We start from the raw sequence: 16,386 nt of genomic DNA, 5'->3' as shown, positions 1-16,386 counted from the left end.
ATATTGATACTTTTACTTATTAAGTAAAGCATGTGAGTACTTTTTCCACCAGTGGGTCCTTGAAATGGAAAAAAGTTGAGAATCACTGGGCATGTGTTATACTGCCATCTTGTGGGCAGACGACAATACATCCATTGTGTCTTGAGGCTGCTTGCCTGCTGGCACAGTATTCTACATATTACGTAATACCATTTCATTCGTCGTCAGACGTGACGACCTACAATACGTCTTGCAGTTAGCGTCATTAAAGTTAAACCCGACTGCACGGTGTAGCCCGGCCGTCATAACGGTGTTGCGCGTCAAAAATAGCGTACACCGTCGTGCGACGGAGCATAAATTAGGCTTCAGACCCTTCAGTCGTATGATGATAATAATAATAATAATAATAATGATAATAATAATAAAATAAAAAGTTATTTGTAACCCCACCACACGCACGCACACACGTGCACGCACGCACGCGCATTCACACACGCGCGCACGCACACACGCGTACGAGCATGTGTACACAGTACAGTACACTAGTCTGTCTAGTGCGTAGCCGTAGCCTATTATGTGACTTGCTCCTCACGCCGTACTTCACGTGATGAGCCGTTGCAGGACAGGAGTTTAGGGTGCAACTATTTTTTATTTATTTATTTTTCTCGGACCCTTTTAGCCATATACAGAAACAAATGTAATATTGTATTATTTATAGACTTTAGCATAATGATCTTTATAAAACATAATAAATAATAACATTACAATAATCGTTTTATGTTCAACCTTATGTTATACTCCCTCGCCTCGGGTATTAAAAATAGCAGAAAATAAAATATTGCCGATCCACAATAACAAGCTTGCAGTCAAATCGGCGTTGTAGCCCGTAGAGCACATTGTAGGAACGTGACTGGGGCCGTGACGTAGCCAACAGTATGAACCAATGGCTGCCTTAACGCAGCCTGTGTCATTTTTAGTGGGCGGACTAAATTGCGCGCGTTACCAGTGTTGCCATGTCTGCGTATTATAAGCGAGTAAAGTGACTTTGTTGTTTAGACGTCTCCAAAGTTGATTGTAAATATTGGTAGTTGTTTGTGGGTTGCGTTTTTTATGGGCTTGTTTCTAAAGTATTTAAGTATATGTACCAGTTTTTGTATTGACTTTGATTGATTGATTGAACACAAACTCAATACAAAGGCTGTTAACTGTGAGTGGACAACCCAATTAAGCATTACACTTGTTTACAAGAGGGTCCACCAACCACCATGTTCAATTCATCAAAACATTTAGAGACGTACAAATAGACACTTCTATATAGACAAAGAACGGAACAGGAATTCATCATAATGGAGGTAAAAAGGGAAAAGAAACATATACAGTGAGGGAAAAAGGGGGGGGGGGGGCGGACTGTACTTTCCTTGAACCGTAGGCATACTCATTCTGCAAAACTGTTAATAAATTTAATTTTCAATCAATCAATCAATCAATCAATCAATCAATCAATCAATCAATCAATCAATCAATCAATCGGGCTTGTTCTCATAGGCCCGGTTGCTTGTATTTCTCTCGAGGCATCTGGCAACACTGTGCGTTAGGTAGGCGCGGCGCGGGGGCAGGTCCAGAAGAGACCGCGAAGAGACCAGACCAGTACACTGAGTACAGTAGCACAGGAGCAGCAGCGATCATCTGTGACCAACAGCAACAACAGGACAGGAGCAACATTGCAGGACAGGTCGTGATCGCATTGCAGGCAGATAATATTTTACAGATAGTTTCTTCTTGTCCCATTATTAACTAAATCACCGCAGTGTATTTATATTGTATATGCATTTTTTCCCCTACTGCACCGTATTAAAAACAAGTTATACAACAGTCTACTCAGCAAGCCGGGTCCTAAAGCCCGCCGAATTTACGGTCGGAGAGCGCACTTCTTTGACATTATTATTATGGAAAAGGTTTTATTAGAGCAGGGTTAAATCAGTCGGACAGGTTATTATACACCCCTCCCTTCTACAGAAGATTTCGCAGTTGCCTTTGTTTTTCTTGGACATTTATATACGGAGGGACAGATACGGATCGGAATAAACAAAACAAAAAAATCTGGACTCTAGTCTCTCTAGCAATTCCAAAAGGACTTTAAATATCCATCCAGTTGAGTAATGGTCGTTAATACGATCCACTGGTTCAGGAAGGGCTTGCGGCTCCACGACAACCCGTCTCTGAAGGAGTCCATCCAGGGCGCGGACACCGTGCGCTGCGTCTACATTCTGGACCCGTGGTTCGCAGGCTCCTCCAACGTTGGCATCAGCAGGTGGAGGTAAGAAGAGAGGTCATCACTTTAAAATCACTATGTCCGTGCACCCACTCCCCAAGCGGGGGGTCTGGGGGTCCGTCCTCCCCCACGCAGAAACCTTTTAACAGAGTAGATGTAAAAGTTTGATGTATCAAGCTTGCTTTAGGCTACTAGCATTGGAAAATTGATGGGTACAGTTCCAGCCATTAAACGCAAAACGTAGGCCTACAGAGATTGATTTTATTTGATGACTGAAGCAATGTAATACCCCAATCTTTAATATTAATAACCATTAATTATAAGTGAACATCTCTGTATTATTGCATGCACCTGGGGGGTCCTCCCCCAGAAACCTTTTAATATATAAGATGGAAGTTCCTGTGTTCTGGTGAATGTGTTCAGGGATATCGCTCCTTGTGTGTTTCTGGCGATATTATTATCCACTCATTCTGGCAAAACAAATATTTTGACAAAAATGTCCACCACAAGCCAGCCTGGCAAATGGTAAAATGGTAAATGGTGCATTTATATAGCGCCTTTATCCAATGGCAGCGGAAACCATGCAAGGCACCAACTAGCACATCTGGAGCAATTAGGGGTTCAGTGTCCTGCTCAAGGACACTTTTTTAAACAATATTGTTTAAAAAAGAAAAAGCGCAAATCTTGTATGGGGGGTCCTGACACAATTGATCCGATGGGGGTCTAGTGGTCTACTGCCAAATACAGTTTTGGGGGTCCTTGACATGAAAAAAGTCTGAGAAACCCTGCTAGCCATGGACCCCCAATTGATATCAGTAGTAGGGGTTTGGTCATATGATTATAAAATATCCATGGACATCAGAGTCTCAGACAATCCTCAGCGTTAATCTAACACAACACACTACAGACTACACTATGTACAAAAATGTTACCAAACAAACCTTTTACATACTGTAGGTAACTTTGGTTACAAGTTGGAATCTGCACCTGGCTCGCGGATAACAAACTATCTTGATTCTTTACGGCTATAGGAAAAACTGAATCCATTCTCTTTGGATCAAATAGTAATCTCAGCAAGGCAGATGGCTTCTTGGTTAGAGTGGGTGACAATATTATCACACAAAAAGATGAAATTACCTACCTGCATGCACCTCTTGGTACCACAGCACCTCAAAGGCCCTTAAAACAAGGCTCCAGTCCAGACTTCCCAAAACAAACTGGTCAGGCTACTACTTGGCCTCACTCCCCGAACCCACCTCACCCCTGCCCACTTTGACAGGCTGGAATGGCTTAGGGTTGATGACAGAGTACAGCATCTTGCAATGGGTCTGGTCCACAAGATTCAATACACCACCAAGATACCCATGTACCTGTCTGTCAACAAAGTCCACACCCACAACACCAGAGGGAGTTCAACAAACCATGTCCAACCCAGATTCGGCACAAACAAGGGACCAAAATGTGTGAAATCGTCATCCCTACTGTTCCATGACCAAAATATCTGTTGTGTTGTGTTTTACCTTTTCTAAATTGCTCTGGCTGTTTGCTGACCTGCTGTGTCACCTCCTGCTTGTCAGTGGAACAGTAGGACATCACCTTTTTTACAAAGTTATGTAACGCGGCAGACTGGTATGACTCAGGTCTCACTCTGTCTGCCTCCAATCATTCTTTCTATTTCAGTTTCCTTGTCCATTTGTGATTTCTCATTTTATCCCATTTTGACCTGAGATCAGATTCTAAAAATGTCTTCTACATCCTGAAAAAGCTATGTTTCTATGTCAGTCGTTCTTCGATTTTTCAAAAATAGCAGACCTACAAGCTCGTAGCGCGCCACTCGGTGGCTTGTAGATCTGCTATTTTTCAATAGCTAAAGCATAACATAAATATTATTATTATTATTATTATTATTATTATTATTAAAGCATAACATAATGCTAACACCAAAAGGGGTTCCCGCCCAAAATGGTTGTGCTATTATCTAGCATGGCTGTGTCTCATTCTTAGTTTGTACAAGAGATGTCCAGCATAGAGAGTGTTATGGAAATCTAGAATGCTCAAAAGAAATAACACTCAATGAGACAAAGGAGTAAAAAGGAGAAATACACTCACACTGTTAATCAGCCTGGTTAAAGCACCACAATGAAGTCACCAGGGACAGAAGCATTCGCCATCAGTTACAGATAAGCTGTTAAAAGGAGAAACTACAAATCAGTTCATGCACATAAAAATATATAATAACTAAATGTGGATTAATTATGTATCTCCGTTACAAGAGAAGCTGTGATTATGGCCTAGGCAGAGTTAGCACCTGCAGTTTTGAACTCCAGCTTTGTAACAACTGACTTTCCCTTAATATAAGAGTGAAGTTTTATATATGTATGTATTCATTATAATATTTATTCTTATATTTTATGTTTGAGGAAGTGTGACTTCAATGCTCTAATTGAGTTGAGTTGGTTACCAACTCTCCATCATTTAGCTGGGGACCACCTGGAACCCCCTCAAGGACCACTGGTGGTCTCCGGACCACTGGTTGAAACCACTGCTCTAAGAAATGGTGCATAGTTGAATCCATTGATTCTAAACACTTAGCCGTCTGGGCACCTTGGCTGGTAAACCGGTCTGGCAGTGTGCCGTGGGTTCGACTCCCGATCCCGACGGCCTTTACTGCGTGTCAGCCCCCCATCTCTCTCCCCATTTCCTGCCTCTGGAATTAGAAATGGACTAGCACCCATACAGCTATAAAAGTGCGATCCATTTGCATTGACTTTTTAAAGCTGCTATAAGCAATAATATGTCAAAATTTGAATGACCCTTTTTTTGGTATTCAGACAGCCAGCAATGGGTAGAACACTCCCCCAAAAAATGTAGTCTCTGTGACACATCTAGGGGCTGCAATCTGCATTCAAAGATGTTCCTAGAAGCTTTGTCATTGGTCGAAAAAAAACCCGGTCGCAATGACTAATCAATCAGGAAGCAGACAGGCAAATAGACCAATGACAAAGCTTCTAGGAAAATCTTTGAATGCAGATTGCGGCCCCTAGATGTGTCACAGAGACTACATTTGCTGGCTGTCTGAATACCAAAAAAAAGGTCCTTAAATTTTTGACATATTATTGTTTATAGCAGCTTTAAGTCCAAACAAATGTGCAGTAGCCTTTGTTATAATAGTGGTCATTGGTCATATATTTTGGGGATCTGGTGGGAGAATGAGAGGGGTGATGTGAAGTTATTCCTCTACATCTCCTCTCATTTCCCAAGTAGGTCAGTGTGTTAGTAGAAAGAAACCCACCCATCCCTCACATCTGTGACCTACTTTTGCTGTACATGGCATCTCAGGCAAGCAATGCAGTACTTATAATTAGTGTAAATGTAAATGAGCTATTTGAAACACCAGTGTTTCATTCCAGTGAAGGGATTCTGTTGTGATTCCTATTCCGCTGTGAGTTTTGTTTGTAAAGCGGTCAGGGCTGGATTAACACCTCTGAGGGCCTCTGGGCACTGAAGCTCGAAGGTCCCCCCTTCACGCGCGTGCAACATTTTTGCTGTTTCGGAGCCGTTTTGGGGCAGTTTTATGCCGTTATATTGGCCTATTTCTGCTTTTACTGCTTTACACACAATTGCACTTTTCAGCTGCCCTTCTCACCAACAATAAAACACTAATCTTTTTAGACACCATTTATTTAATTCGGATTAGCAGGGAAATTTTCTGTGGAGCTAAAAAATATATATATATATATATATATATATATATTTTTTTTTTTCTTTCTTTTTTGATGGGCCCCTGGTGCCCAAGGGCCCCTGGGCACGTGCTTAAAGTGCCCATGTTTGGACAGTGTTTGGACATGTTTGATATGATGGTTTGAAAAAAAACATCTGAAAACCAGACAAGATTATTATAGCCTATATTTATCCATTCCTCATTCTGCAGAGGACAAGCCTGTCTGTACTCAAAGTTCCCTAGTTGTCTCTAGAGCATAGCAGTTGGTGTGGTTTTCTGGACCCACTGAAAACTCTCCAATTCATTTTTCCTAGAAATATATATATATACATATAGATATACAAAAAGTATTTATATCAATTATTGTAATCCTAGAATCAAGCAATCTACGATCCTGTGAATCATGACCATAAACCTTTGATTCTGTGAAGAAATAATAATAATTGAATATTTAATTATATGATATACTACATTTAATAAATACACTTTGTTTAGCGTTTTTCATTTTTTTCACAGAATCAAAGGTTTTATGTTCATGACTCAACAGGATCCTGACCTGGGTGGCTTGATTCTAGGCTTAAAATAATTGATATAAATATTATTTGTAAATCTCTATGGGAAAAATGAATGGCAGATTTTTCAGTGGGTCCAGATAGGACGATTCTACAAATATGCCTTCTAAATCAGTAGTTCTCAAACTCTCAAACGTAATTCGAAATTATTCAACATCTTTCAATCACTTTCAAGATAGTTTTTTTTTTAATAGAAGATGTACAAGCCATGCTGCAAGCTTGTGCATCTGCTATTCTTGAATAGCCAATGCTAAAATCGAAAATGACACAAATGCTTTAACCGAGTCCAAGAAGATGCAACGCGCACAACTGTAGTGGTGAGATGCTGGCCAATGAAAAGATATAGAAAAAGCCGGTGCACAGTGCTGCAACTTCTGATGAAATCTTCATTAGAACATAGAGAGTGACCCCCTTTTGTAGCAAGAGATGTGACTTGTTCTCTGATTACTAGAAAGACGGTAAAGTACATGCATCATTTCCAGTGACAGATGAAAAACCAGGCTTTTGAAAAAGAGATTACAGCTGCAGATAATGCCACTCCAATAAAATATTGGAGTGGCACTTTTTAGCACTTGTCAAACTAAAAATCATATAATCATAGTGACTATTATTAATATCCATCAACATCAGAGTGGCAGCAGCTTCCGTTTTTTTTTAATGTGTTTGACACAGGAAATGTAATTTATTACTCTGGTGCCGCCAGAGATGGTAACTCTTGATCTGTGTGTTCTGTTTGCATGGGTGGAAAACCTTTCACACATTGACTGCACACACAACTGGCATTCATGACCCAAAAACAACCGTGACCAGATAATAATAACCAGTTCCACAGGAAGTTCCCACTCATGAACAATGGGCATTACCTATGGCAACACGTCAACATGCGTCATGGTTGCCTATGTTTAATTCCAAGAGGTTTCATTCAAGGATGTATATCCCATAACACTGCATAACGCATATTGCTGGCATCAGTGGATCTGTCTCTAAAGCATTGTACAAGTGGTTGACATTAGTAGTAGAATGGAAACTGCTTGCCATTGCCATGCCTTTCTAATTGGTCTGGCTGGCTGGCAGACAGTGTGACTACTGCAGCTGTAATGTCATAGTCTACAGCAGGGGTGCTCATACTTTTTCGACTTGAGAGCCACTTTAAAAATGACTAGTGCAACAAGATCTACCCACCAAAAAAAAAAAGATCAGATCCCATTGCTGAAATGTGTTTAAAAGTGTACAGAGGGAGTTTTAGAATAGCATTTTAGTCTAGTTTTTATTTGTTGACGAAATTGTCAATATATTTAGTCTTAGTTTTAGTCATCGTAGCTTCGTTTTCATTTAGTTTCCATTTAGTTTTCGTCAGTGGAAAAAGGTAGTCGACAAACATTTTTAGTTTTAGTTTTAGTCGACGAAAACAACACTGCCTGGGATAATGGTGTACTTACAGTCTTACACCATGCCTTTAACCTATATTTAAATACTCCACATACCAAAATTATTAATTAACCTGCTGCGCTCCTCTCCCCTCTCCCTTCTTCCCCTCTCTTAGGTTCCTCCTACAGAGCCTAGAGGATTTGGACGCCAACCTCCGTAAGCTGAACTCTCGTCTTTTTGTGATACGGGGCCAACCCACGGATGTCTTTCCTCGACTTTTCAAGGTAGGATACTTTGGCCAGTCTCCCAAAGCACAGCCAGCAGCACACACAACAACCTTAATCACATTTAATGCAGCAGTCGGGACTGCCGCATTTATTATGGTTTTTAAAAAAAACACACACACACTCGTGTGAAGTGAGGGGCCTTTGTTTGCTTTTGTACGTTACAGGGGGGCATGCTTAAAGCAAACGTAAAAAGTCCATAGACTTTGCTGCCAGTGCCACGTGACGCTATGTCTGAAAGCCAGACGTTGGAGGGGCTAGTGCACCAAGAAAAAAAAAATCTTGGGTACAATTTTACACTGAGGACATTTGTGCTCACTGTTTTCCAGGAGTGGAAGATCAATCGTCTGTCTTATGAGTACGACTCGGAGCCCTTTGGGAAAGAGCGAGATGCGGCGATCAAGAAGCTGGCCAGCGAGGCCAATGTGGAGGTGACGGTTCGCATCTCCCACACACTCTATGATCTCGACAAGTAAGTTATTATCCCTCATACATACAGTACACCTAAGCTGAATTCCAATACTCAAAATCTCAGCCACTCGATCACTCACACTCGGTCACTCCAGCATGGTGATGTTACGGTCTAATCTAGCGGTATTTAGGCCACGTATATAAAGACCTCCGTGTATGTTATGTGAAGTCCACAAGATGGTCACATATTTCGGCAGGTCACCAATTTCACCGCCATGATGGAGTGACCGAGTGTGAGTGAGCGAGTGGCCGAGATTTTGGTTTTTGGAATTTGGCTCTGTGTTCATTTAACTCTTGAGAGTGTACAAAAGGGAACAAATTGACCCGTACAGGTCCATTTGTTTACAATTGTACACTCTGAGTAACAATACCAAACGCCTTAATATGCTTCTTCCTGTTTCCAGCTTTTGACCTCTAAGCTGCTGTCAGTCAGTTGTTTCAATATTCTGCTTCCGAATCCTTACACAACATGCCATTGTCCCCCTGCAGGATCATAGAGTTAAATGGGGGCCAGTCTCCCCTCACGTACAAGCGCTTCCAGACCCTGATCAGCCGTATGGATGCGGTGGAAGTGCCCACAGAATCCATCACAGCAGAGGTCATGGGGAAGTGCACCACGCCCCTGTCGGACGACCACGATGACAAATTTGGCGTCCCTTCCCTGGAAGAGCTGGGTGAGTGCCAGAGGCTTGTGCCAGAGAGCAGGAAAAGGAAAAACTAGCGTTTCTTTTTCATCCTTACATCAACTCTGCAGCAATTTAAGAGTTTAGTTTAGTTTAATTCATCTCAATTGTAATTGTTTGGAGTGTGTTTACATACTCATTACGCACATACAATACAGATTTAGCTATTCAATTAAAACCCATTCAGGATGGGAACCCCTTTTGGTGTTTTAACCCTTCTGGACGGGAACCCCTTTTGGGGTTATTGTTGCTATGTACAGTATATAGCAGCATAGCATTTTGGGAATAAATAACAATAATTGTTTTTATTTCAGAAAACTTAGGTCAGGATTTAGAATATGTTTTTAGAATCTGCCTCAGTCCAAATGGGTTAAGTCAATAACTTTAATATGATTTCCTGCAGGTTTTGACACTGAAGGTCTTTCATCTGCGGTGTGGCCCGGGGGAGAGACTGAAGCCCTCACAAGACTGGAGAGGCATTTGGAGAGAAAGGTGAATCATTCAGTATATATCTAATTTACCTTTTTTTCAAACAGAGTGTATGATACATGTACGGTGTACGTGAACATAGCCAATGTACAAGCTCACAATGCATCGTGGATGTGACGCGTTGTGAACCTGTAGATTTTTGACAGCATGAATTAGGCATAAGGTGTATTTTAAAAATGTTATCCAATCTGTATGGTAGAGTATATTAATACGATGTAACTTATACAATTTGGGTGGTGGATTTTTTTTCCCTCCCTGCTCTTCTATTGAGACATTTAGATCGTGACAAAGATCTGTCTCAGCTAGACACAGGATCTGGCACGAATTTTGACCTGATGCCGGTCAAGATTCAATTTATCCCCTGAGCAAGCAGACAGGCTCCATTAGCTCAATGGTTGAATATTTCAGCACCCGCAGGAAAACGGGTTCAAATCCACGGTAGAGGAGGAAAGTTACATAATTCGTTGCTGTCGGGAGGAAACCTCATAACTCCATTTTTGAGGTTTTAGATTTTTTTTGGCATAAATCAGTGCTATTGAACACCCTATACGTCTGTGTGTTTTTTTGAAAATATTGAACCAATGTAAAGTAGTAAAAAGTGCTTTTGACAAAACCTCTTAAATCCATTGGACCCTCAAAATGTCTGCTAAAGCAACTAACTCCACCACCTCTCCCCCTCTCATGGAAGTAATTGACAATATATAAAGTTACAACACCAACTTTGATGCGGCTGTATTGCTTTGTTTTAAAAAGATAAGGTTTTCTTAATTTCCTGAAAAATGTATATTTTTAATTTCCTGAAAAATTAACATTTTGGAGTTATGCGGTTTCCTCCCGACAGCAGAGATATATAGTGCCGCTTTAACTCATTTTGGGCGGGAACCCCTTTTGGTGTTTGAAAAATAGCAGATCTACAAGCTCGAGCTTGTAGGTCTGCTATTTTTGAAAAATCGAAGAACGACTGACATAGAAACATAGCTTTTTCAGAAAACTGTCAGGATGTAGAAGACATTTTTAGAATCTGATCTCAGGTCAAAATGGGTTAAGAAGAGATACCGGTACTCTAATGTGAGATGTAATTCATGGTTTGCTTGTTTCAGTTTTTTTATATTGCCATATGTGATCATTTTGGTTCTGTCGCCGTCAGGCATGGGTAGCTAACTTTGAGCGTCCCAGGATGAATGCCAACTCCCTCCTGGCCAGTCCCACAGGCCTCAGCCCCTACCTGCGCTTCGGCTGCCTCTCCTGTCGCCTCTTCTACGTCAAACTTACTGACCTCTACAGAAAGGTGAGACATTATATACTGCTGGTGTAAATGTACACATTATAAACTGGTTGGAGTGCTAATACAATAGCTGTTTCTTAAATTGACTGCCATTGATGAGATATCTCATCATTTAAGGGTTTATATTGATTAAGCGTTTTTAATCAAAACAAACTTTATTCACTAAAGCGCCGCTGCTCGCGGTTACAAAATGTATGTTTTCGGGTGAATTAAAATAAGATCGCGCAGACCTTTACATAGCCGTTGTTTACTTCCAGTTCACGGCCGTGGCAGTGGCGAAATAATTAAATAATGAAAGTCTTAAAATAACATTTTCAACACAATATAATCTCAAACCACGTACTCTCTAATCCCGTGCCAAGGTCAAAAAGAACAGCTCGCCTCCACTCTCCCTGTACGGTCAGCTGCTGTGGCGGGAGTTCTTCTACACGGCGGCCACCAACAACCCACGCTTCGACAAGATGGAGAACAACCCCATCTGCGTCCAGATCCCCTGGGACCGCAACCCGGAGGCCCTGGCCAAGTGGGCAGAGGGCCGCACCGGCTTCCCCTGGATCGACGCCATCATGACCCAGCTGCGGCAGGAGGGCTGGATCCACCATCTGGCCAGACACGCCGTGGCCTGCTTCCTGACCAGGGGAGACCTCTGGATCAGCTGGGAGGAGGGCATGAAGGTGAAGTGTGTGTGTAGTGTACATGTGTGCGTGCGTGCGAGAGAGACAAGTTTGGTTCTGGGGGTCCCTGGAACAAAATATTTTGAGATGGGGGTTGGTGGCCAAATACATATAATTTTGGGGGGTCCTTGACTTGAAAAAGTTTGAGCACCACTGATATAGCAACATACGTTTTTTTTTCTTCCAGAAAACTGTTTTAGAAGACATGCGTGCGAGAGATTGACATGTTTGGTTCTGGGGGTCCCTGGAACAAAATATTTTGAGATGGGGGTTGGTGGCCAAATACATATAATTTTGGGGGTCCTTGACTTGAAAAAGTTTGAGCACCACTGATATAGCAACATAAATTCATTTTTTTTCTTCCAGAAAAGACCTCAGGTCTTAATGGGAAGGGATTGGTTGGCTGTATGCCAATGAGAAATTACCTATCTTTAGGTATTTTCTCATAGGCATGCAGCCAACCAGCCCCATGGGAATATACAGCAATTGAGTATTAAATTGAAAAGTTCTGAAACCAAAGTGTGTGTGTGTGTGTGTGTGTGTGTGTGTGTGTGTGTGTGTGTGTGTGTGTGTGTGTGTGTGTGTGTGTGTGTGTGTGTGTGTGTGTGTGTGTGTGTGTGTGTGTGTGTGTGTGTGTGTGTGTGTGTGCGCGCGTTTGTGCGTGTGTAGGTATTTGAGGAGCAGCTGCTAGACGCAGACTGGAGTGTGAATGCAGGAAGTTGGATGTGGCTGTCCTGCAGTTCCTTCTTTCAGCAGTTCTTCCACTGCTATTGCCCCGTGGGATTCGGCCGACGAACAGACCCCAATGGAGACTACATACGGTAGGTTAGAATTCATATTTTTCCCCATTCTGCTGCCTGGGAGGAATCTTAGGTATTCATTCAAAATTAGCTGTGATTTTGCCAAACCACTGAGTTGGTATTTCTATCCTTCAACACTTTAAAGCTGCTTAAAGTGCAATAATATGTTAAAATTTTAATGACCTTTTTTATTTGTTTTTTTCTTTTGGTATTCAGACAGCCAGCAATGGGTAGCACGCTCCCAAAAGTAATTTAGTCTCTGTGACACATCTAGGGGCCGCAATCTCCATTCAAAGATGTTCCTAGAAGCTTTGTCATTGGTCGAAAAATCTGGTCGCAGTGACTAACCAATCAGGACGTAGACAGGCAAATCGACCAATGACAAAGCTTCTAGGAAAATCTTTGAATGCAGATTGCGGCCCCTAGATGTGTCACAGAGACTACATTTCCATCTGGCCATACCAATGATCTTTCCTTTTCTTCTCTAAGCCAGCTACACTACCCCATAGCACTTTCTATATTTTTATAATTACAAAAAAAACGTATTGCTATTAAGTTATGATGATCTTGTACCATCTCTCACTCCAGGCGCTACCTGCCCATTCTGAGAGGATTTCCGGCCAAGTATATTTACGATCCTTGGAACGCTCCGGAGTCTGTGCAGAAGGCAGCAAAGTGCATTATTGGTATGCACTACCCCAAGCCCATAGTAAACCATGCAGAGTCCAGCCGCATCAACATTGAGCGTATGAAACAGATCTACCAGCAGCTGTCCTGCTACAGAGGCCTTGGTAAGTAAGACGATCATGGATGAATTGGAAGATCATGCTTTAATTTAACTTAGTTAGTGTTATATATAACACAGGGTAATTACACCAGGATTACATTTACATGATATAATAACTTATTTTTTGAAATTGTAGGAGGATGGTAGAATTACTAGAAATAGACTTGCTGCCTGCATTGATCGTACTAATGTTCTTTATTTCTTGTTTCTGTGTCCATAGGCCTTTTAGCTACAGTTCCATCTAACGGCAACGGTTGTGGTGATGGATCCTCAGCCAGGATGGGATTTGCATCCATGGAGGCAACACAAGATGGAGCTGCTCAGTCTGGTGGGTAGCAGGCGACCCCATCACTCTTATCTGAGTCCATACTTCTGCGCTCTTTCTAACTTTTGTAGCATATCATTAGTTGATGGTAATTCATTTTTGTCTATATGGATTACTAGAGATGGGATGTTTTCTTTTTTTATTCCTCCAGGTTACCAGATGCCAGTCCATACCCAGACTGACTGGCAGAGTGGGGTTATGGTCTACCCCCAGGGGAACACGCAAACCAGCATCAGCACTCATCAGCAGGGTGGGTACCCTCGACCGTGCACTTGCCATCTATTCCATCCATCTTTTATTCTCTGATACAGCACAAACTCTCTTTTCCGTTTAATTTCTGATTTAATTACCGTTAGTTCATCCATACAACCATTACTACTAGTACCTCTGAAAGATATTTAATTAATTTTGGTTTCTTATTCAAGTTCCTGGCTATGCGGGCACCAGCAACAATATGGTGTGCTACACGCAAGGCACACAACAGATTCTTGGCCCTTCCATGCAACAAGGTGCGTATTGAACCACAACTACATTGCCTGGAAAATATCAGTATTTAATATGATCAGGTGGAAAGCTTGTATATCCAACATACTTTTCAGGAAATGGAAATAATTATTGCAGGTTCCATTAAAACATTTCTTCCTCTTCTTCAGGGCTCAGACACCACAACACTCTGACCAGTGGCAAACGGCACAGCGAGGATACCGGGAATGGTATTGGTACCAAACTCCAGAGACAGAGCAGTCATTAATCAGGTCAGTTGGATACTTAGTTAAGACATCGCTGATTCCCTGCATTACTTACATAGCACTGTAAATAATTGTATTCCCATTTTATATTAAAGAAGCATTTTACACATTTTCAACCCTATCTCCATATAATTGGTAATGATCATTTTAAGATGGCACCATTTCCGACTACTTGCTCACAGTTCCTTTTTGTTTTTATTGATGAAAGAGAAACGCTATAATAATTTCCATTAGCTTGGAATCCCCACCGATGATTGGTAGGTACATGAATCATGTCTACGCATGATTCATGATAACTACTTTTTATATATGTGATGTATGCCATGCTTTTGTTATTGCTTAATGTAAGTCGCTCTGGATTAAGAGCGTCTGCTAAATGCCTAAATTGTAAATTGTAAATTGTAGGGTTTCTGAACTGTCCACAGCCCACCTCCGAGACCGTGACGCGGATTGAGTGGAACCATTTTCTAATATGAGCAAGATAGGGTTGAAAATGTGTGAAGTGGTCCTCGGGAGAATGTTAGAACATAAACCTTTTTAAAATGTTGTGGGTAAACACAACTCTTCCTGGGATGTGTATTTGGGGTTGTTAGCAGCTAAATGTGCATGCTGTCTATTTAAATGTGCATCGCAACGGTATACAATTTACCACATTAATTTCACAAGGCAGCCCCCCGACCACCACACACAGACACACGTGTGTGTGTGTGCGCGCGCACACACACACACACACACACGCCCGAGTATGATATAAAAGCAAAATGCATATAATTGTTTAAGTCGCATATCTCAGGTTAAATATCACAGTTTACAGTTCACAGTTAACACAGTTTCTCCATGCTGTCTCCCATGCAGGTGCGACGTAAGCCTCCGTGTCTGCCATACTGTACACAGCCTTTCATGGATGCTAAGACTCTTAAGCTCTGTTACACAACAGCGCTGTCAACTTGTTATCTGGGTGAATATGAAGCCTGAAGGATGATGATCCTGTCTTTGAGATAAATACGCCGGTTTGTCATGTTTTGGACTATATATAAAAACATGAACTCAACAGCCCAGTCAATGCTGACGTCCATGCAATATAGTGGCACACTGGGAATCAATGTCATCACAGAACACAACTGTGCTCGGCAGGTTAACATTGCTGGGATGCAAATATTTATGTATATAATGGATTTGCTCATTTCCACTCACATACAACTTGTACATATTTGATATTGTATGTTTCTCTCTTTGTGTAGCCATAGACCCATTTATATATTTTTGATATAAAGAATCATTGTGGATGGATCCTTGTTCTTTTTTGAAGGTTTTCAATAAACGTGGAAGCATTTATAAATGCTCCTAAATGGTGAGAAACATTCTCATCATCACATCTGTACTTATTTACCTGCCTCTTCTGTCTCCTACTTCATCGTATTTTCTCTTTCCCCCTCTCTGAAAACAGTTTATAAGTCGGCAGGTGTTTTGATAATGTCCTTCCCTCTGTCGCAATGCTGCATAGTAGACCTTTGCTCATTTCATTCTTAAACACTGATCAAAGGTATTATGGCGGCAATATCAATTTTGTGTCAGTATTATTGACCTCGTCAATGGTTGAGAAAACGGTGACAGTACGAGGGACTTCATTCCATAGGCTCCCCTCTATGTAATTATCAATACATGGCTGGAGTGTAGTGCTTCTAAGCTCGTTCTCTCAATGTGCTCAATGTTTAATTAAACCTGGGTTAATATTCAAACTGTCTCTTCTTATTTGTAACTCAATGTCAAGGTTGTGTATCATTAAAAACAGCAGACACACCATGCCGCTTTATGTATAGTAGAAGGCACTGATTATCTAGCATGGCTTTGGCACAACATGAATTCACTGACAAATACAGATATAAAAATTTGGAATTGCAATTTATTTTCTCCAATATATTCAGTC

At 41.4% G+C, this 16,386-nt stretch overlaps 1 protein-coding gene across 1 annotated transcript; it reads left to right on the top strand.

The window, feature by feature from the left end:
* Nucleotides 1-1,601: 1,601 nt before the first annotated feature.
* LOC306916040 (cryptochrome-1-like) lies at nt 1,602-16,192 on the top strand. The gene is made up of 14 exons (XM_079493739.1): nt 1,602-2,296; nt 8,088-8,196; nt 8,526-8,668; nt 9,157-9,341; nt 9,754-9,842; nt 10,987-11,127; nt 11,487-11,798; nt 12,468-12,619; nt 13,187-13,389; nt 13,606-13,713; nt 13,862-13,960; nt 14,136-14,219; nt 14,364-14,465; nt 15,315-16,192. The coding sequence occupies exons 1-13, from the start codon at nt 2,139-2,141 to the stop codon at nt 14,459-14,461; spliced, it is 1,881 nt and encodes a 626-aa protein (XP_079349865.1). The 5' UTR covers nt 1,602-2,138; the 3' UTR covers nt 14,462-14,465; nt 15,315-16,192.
* The last annotated feature ends 194 nt before the right edge of the window (nt 16,193-16,386 follow it).

Source organism: Electrona antarctica (assembly GCF_951216825.1).
Source record: "Electrona antarctica genome assembly, chromosome: 23".
NCBI classification, from domain to species: domain Eukaryota; kingdom Metazoa; phylum Chordata; class Actinopteri; order Myctophiformes; family Myctophidae; genus Electrona; species Electrona antarctica.
This window is presented reverse-complemented; position numbering and strand designations above follow the sequence as displayed.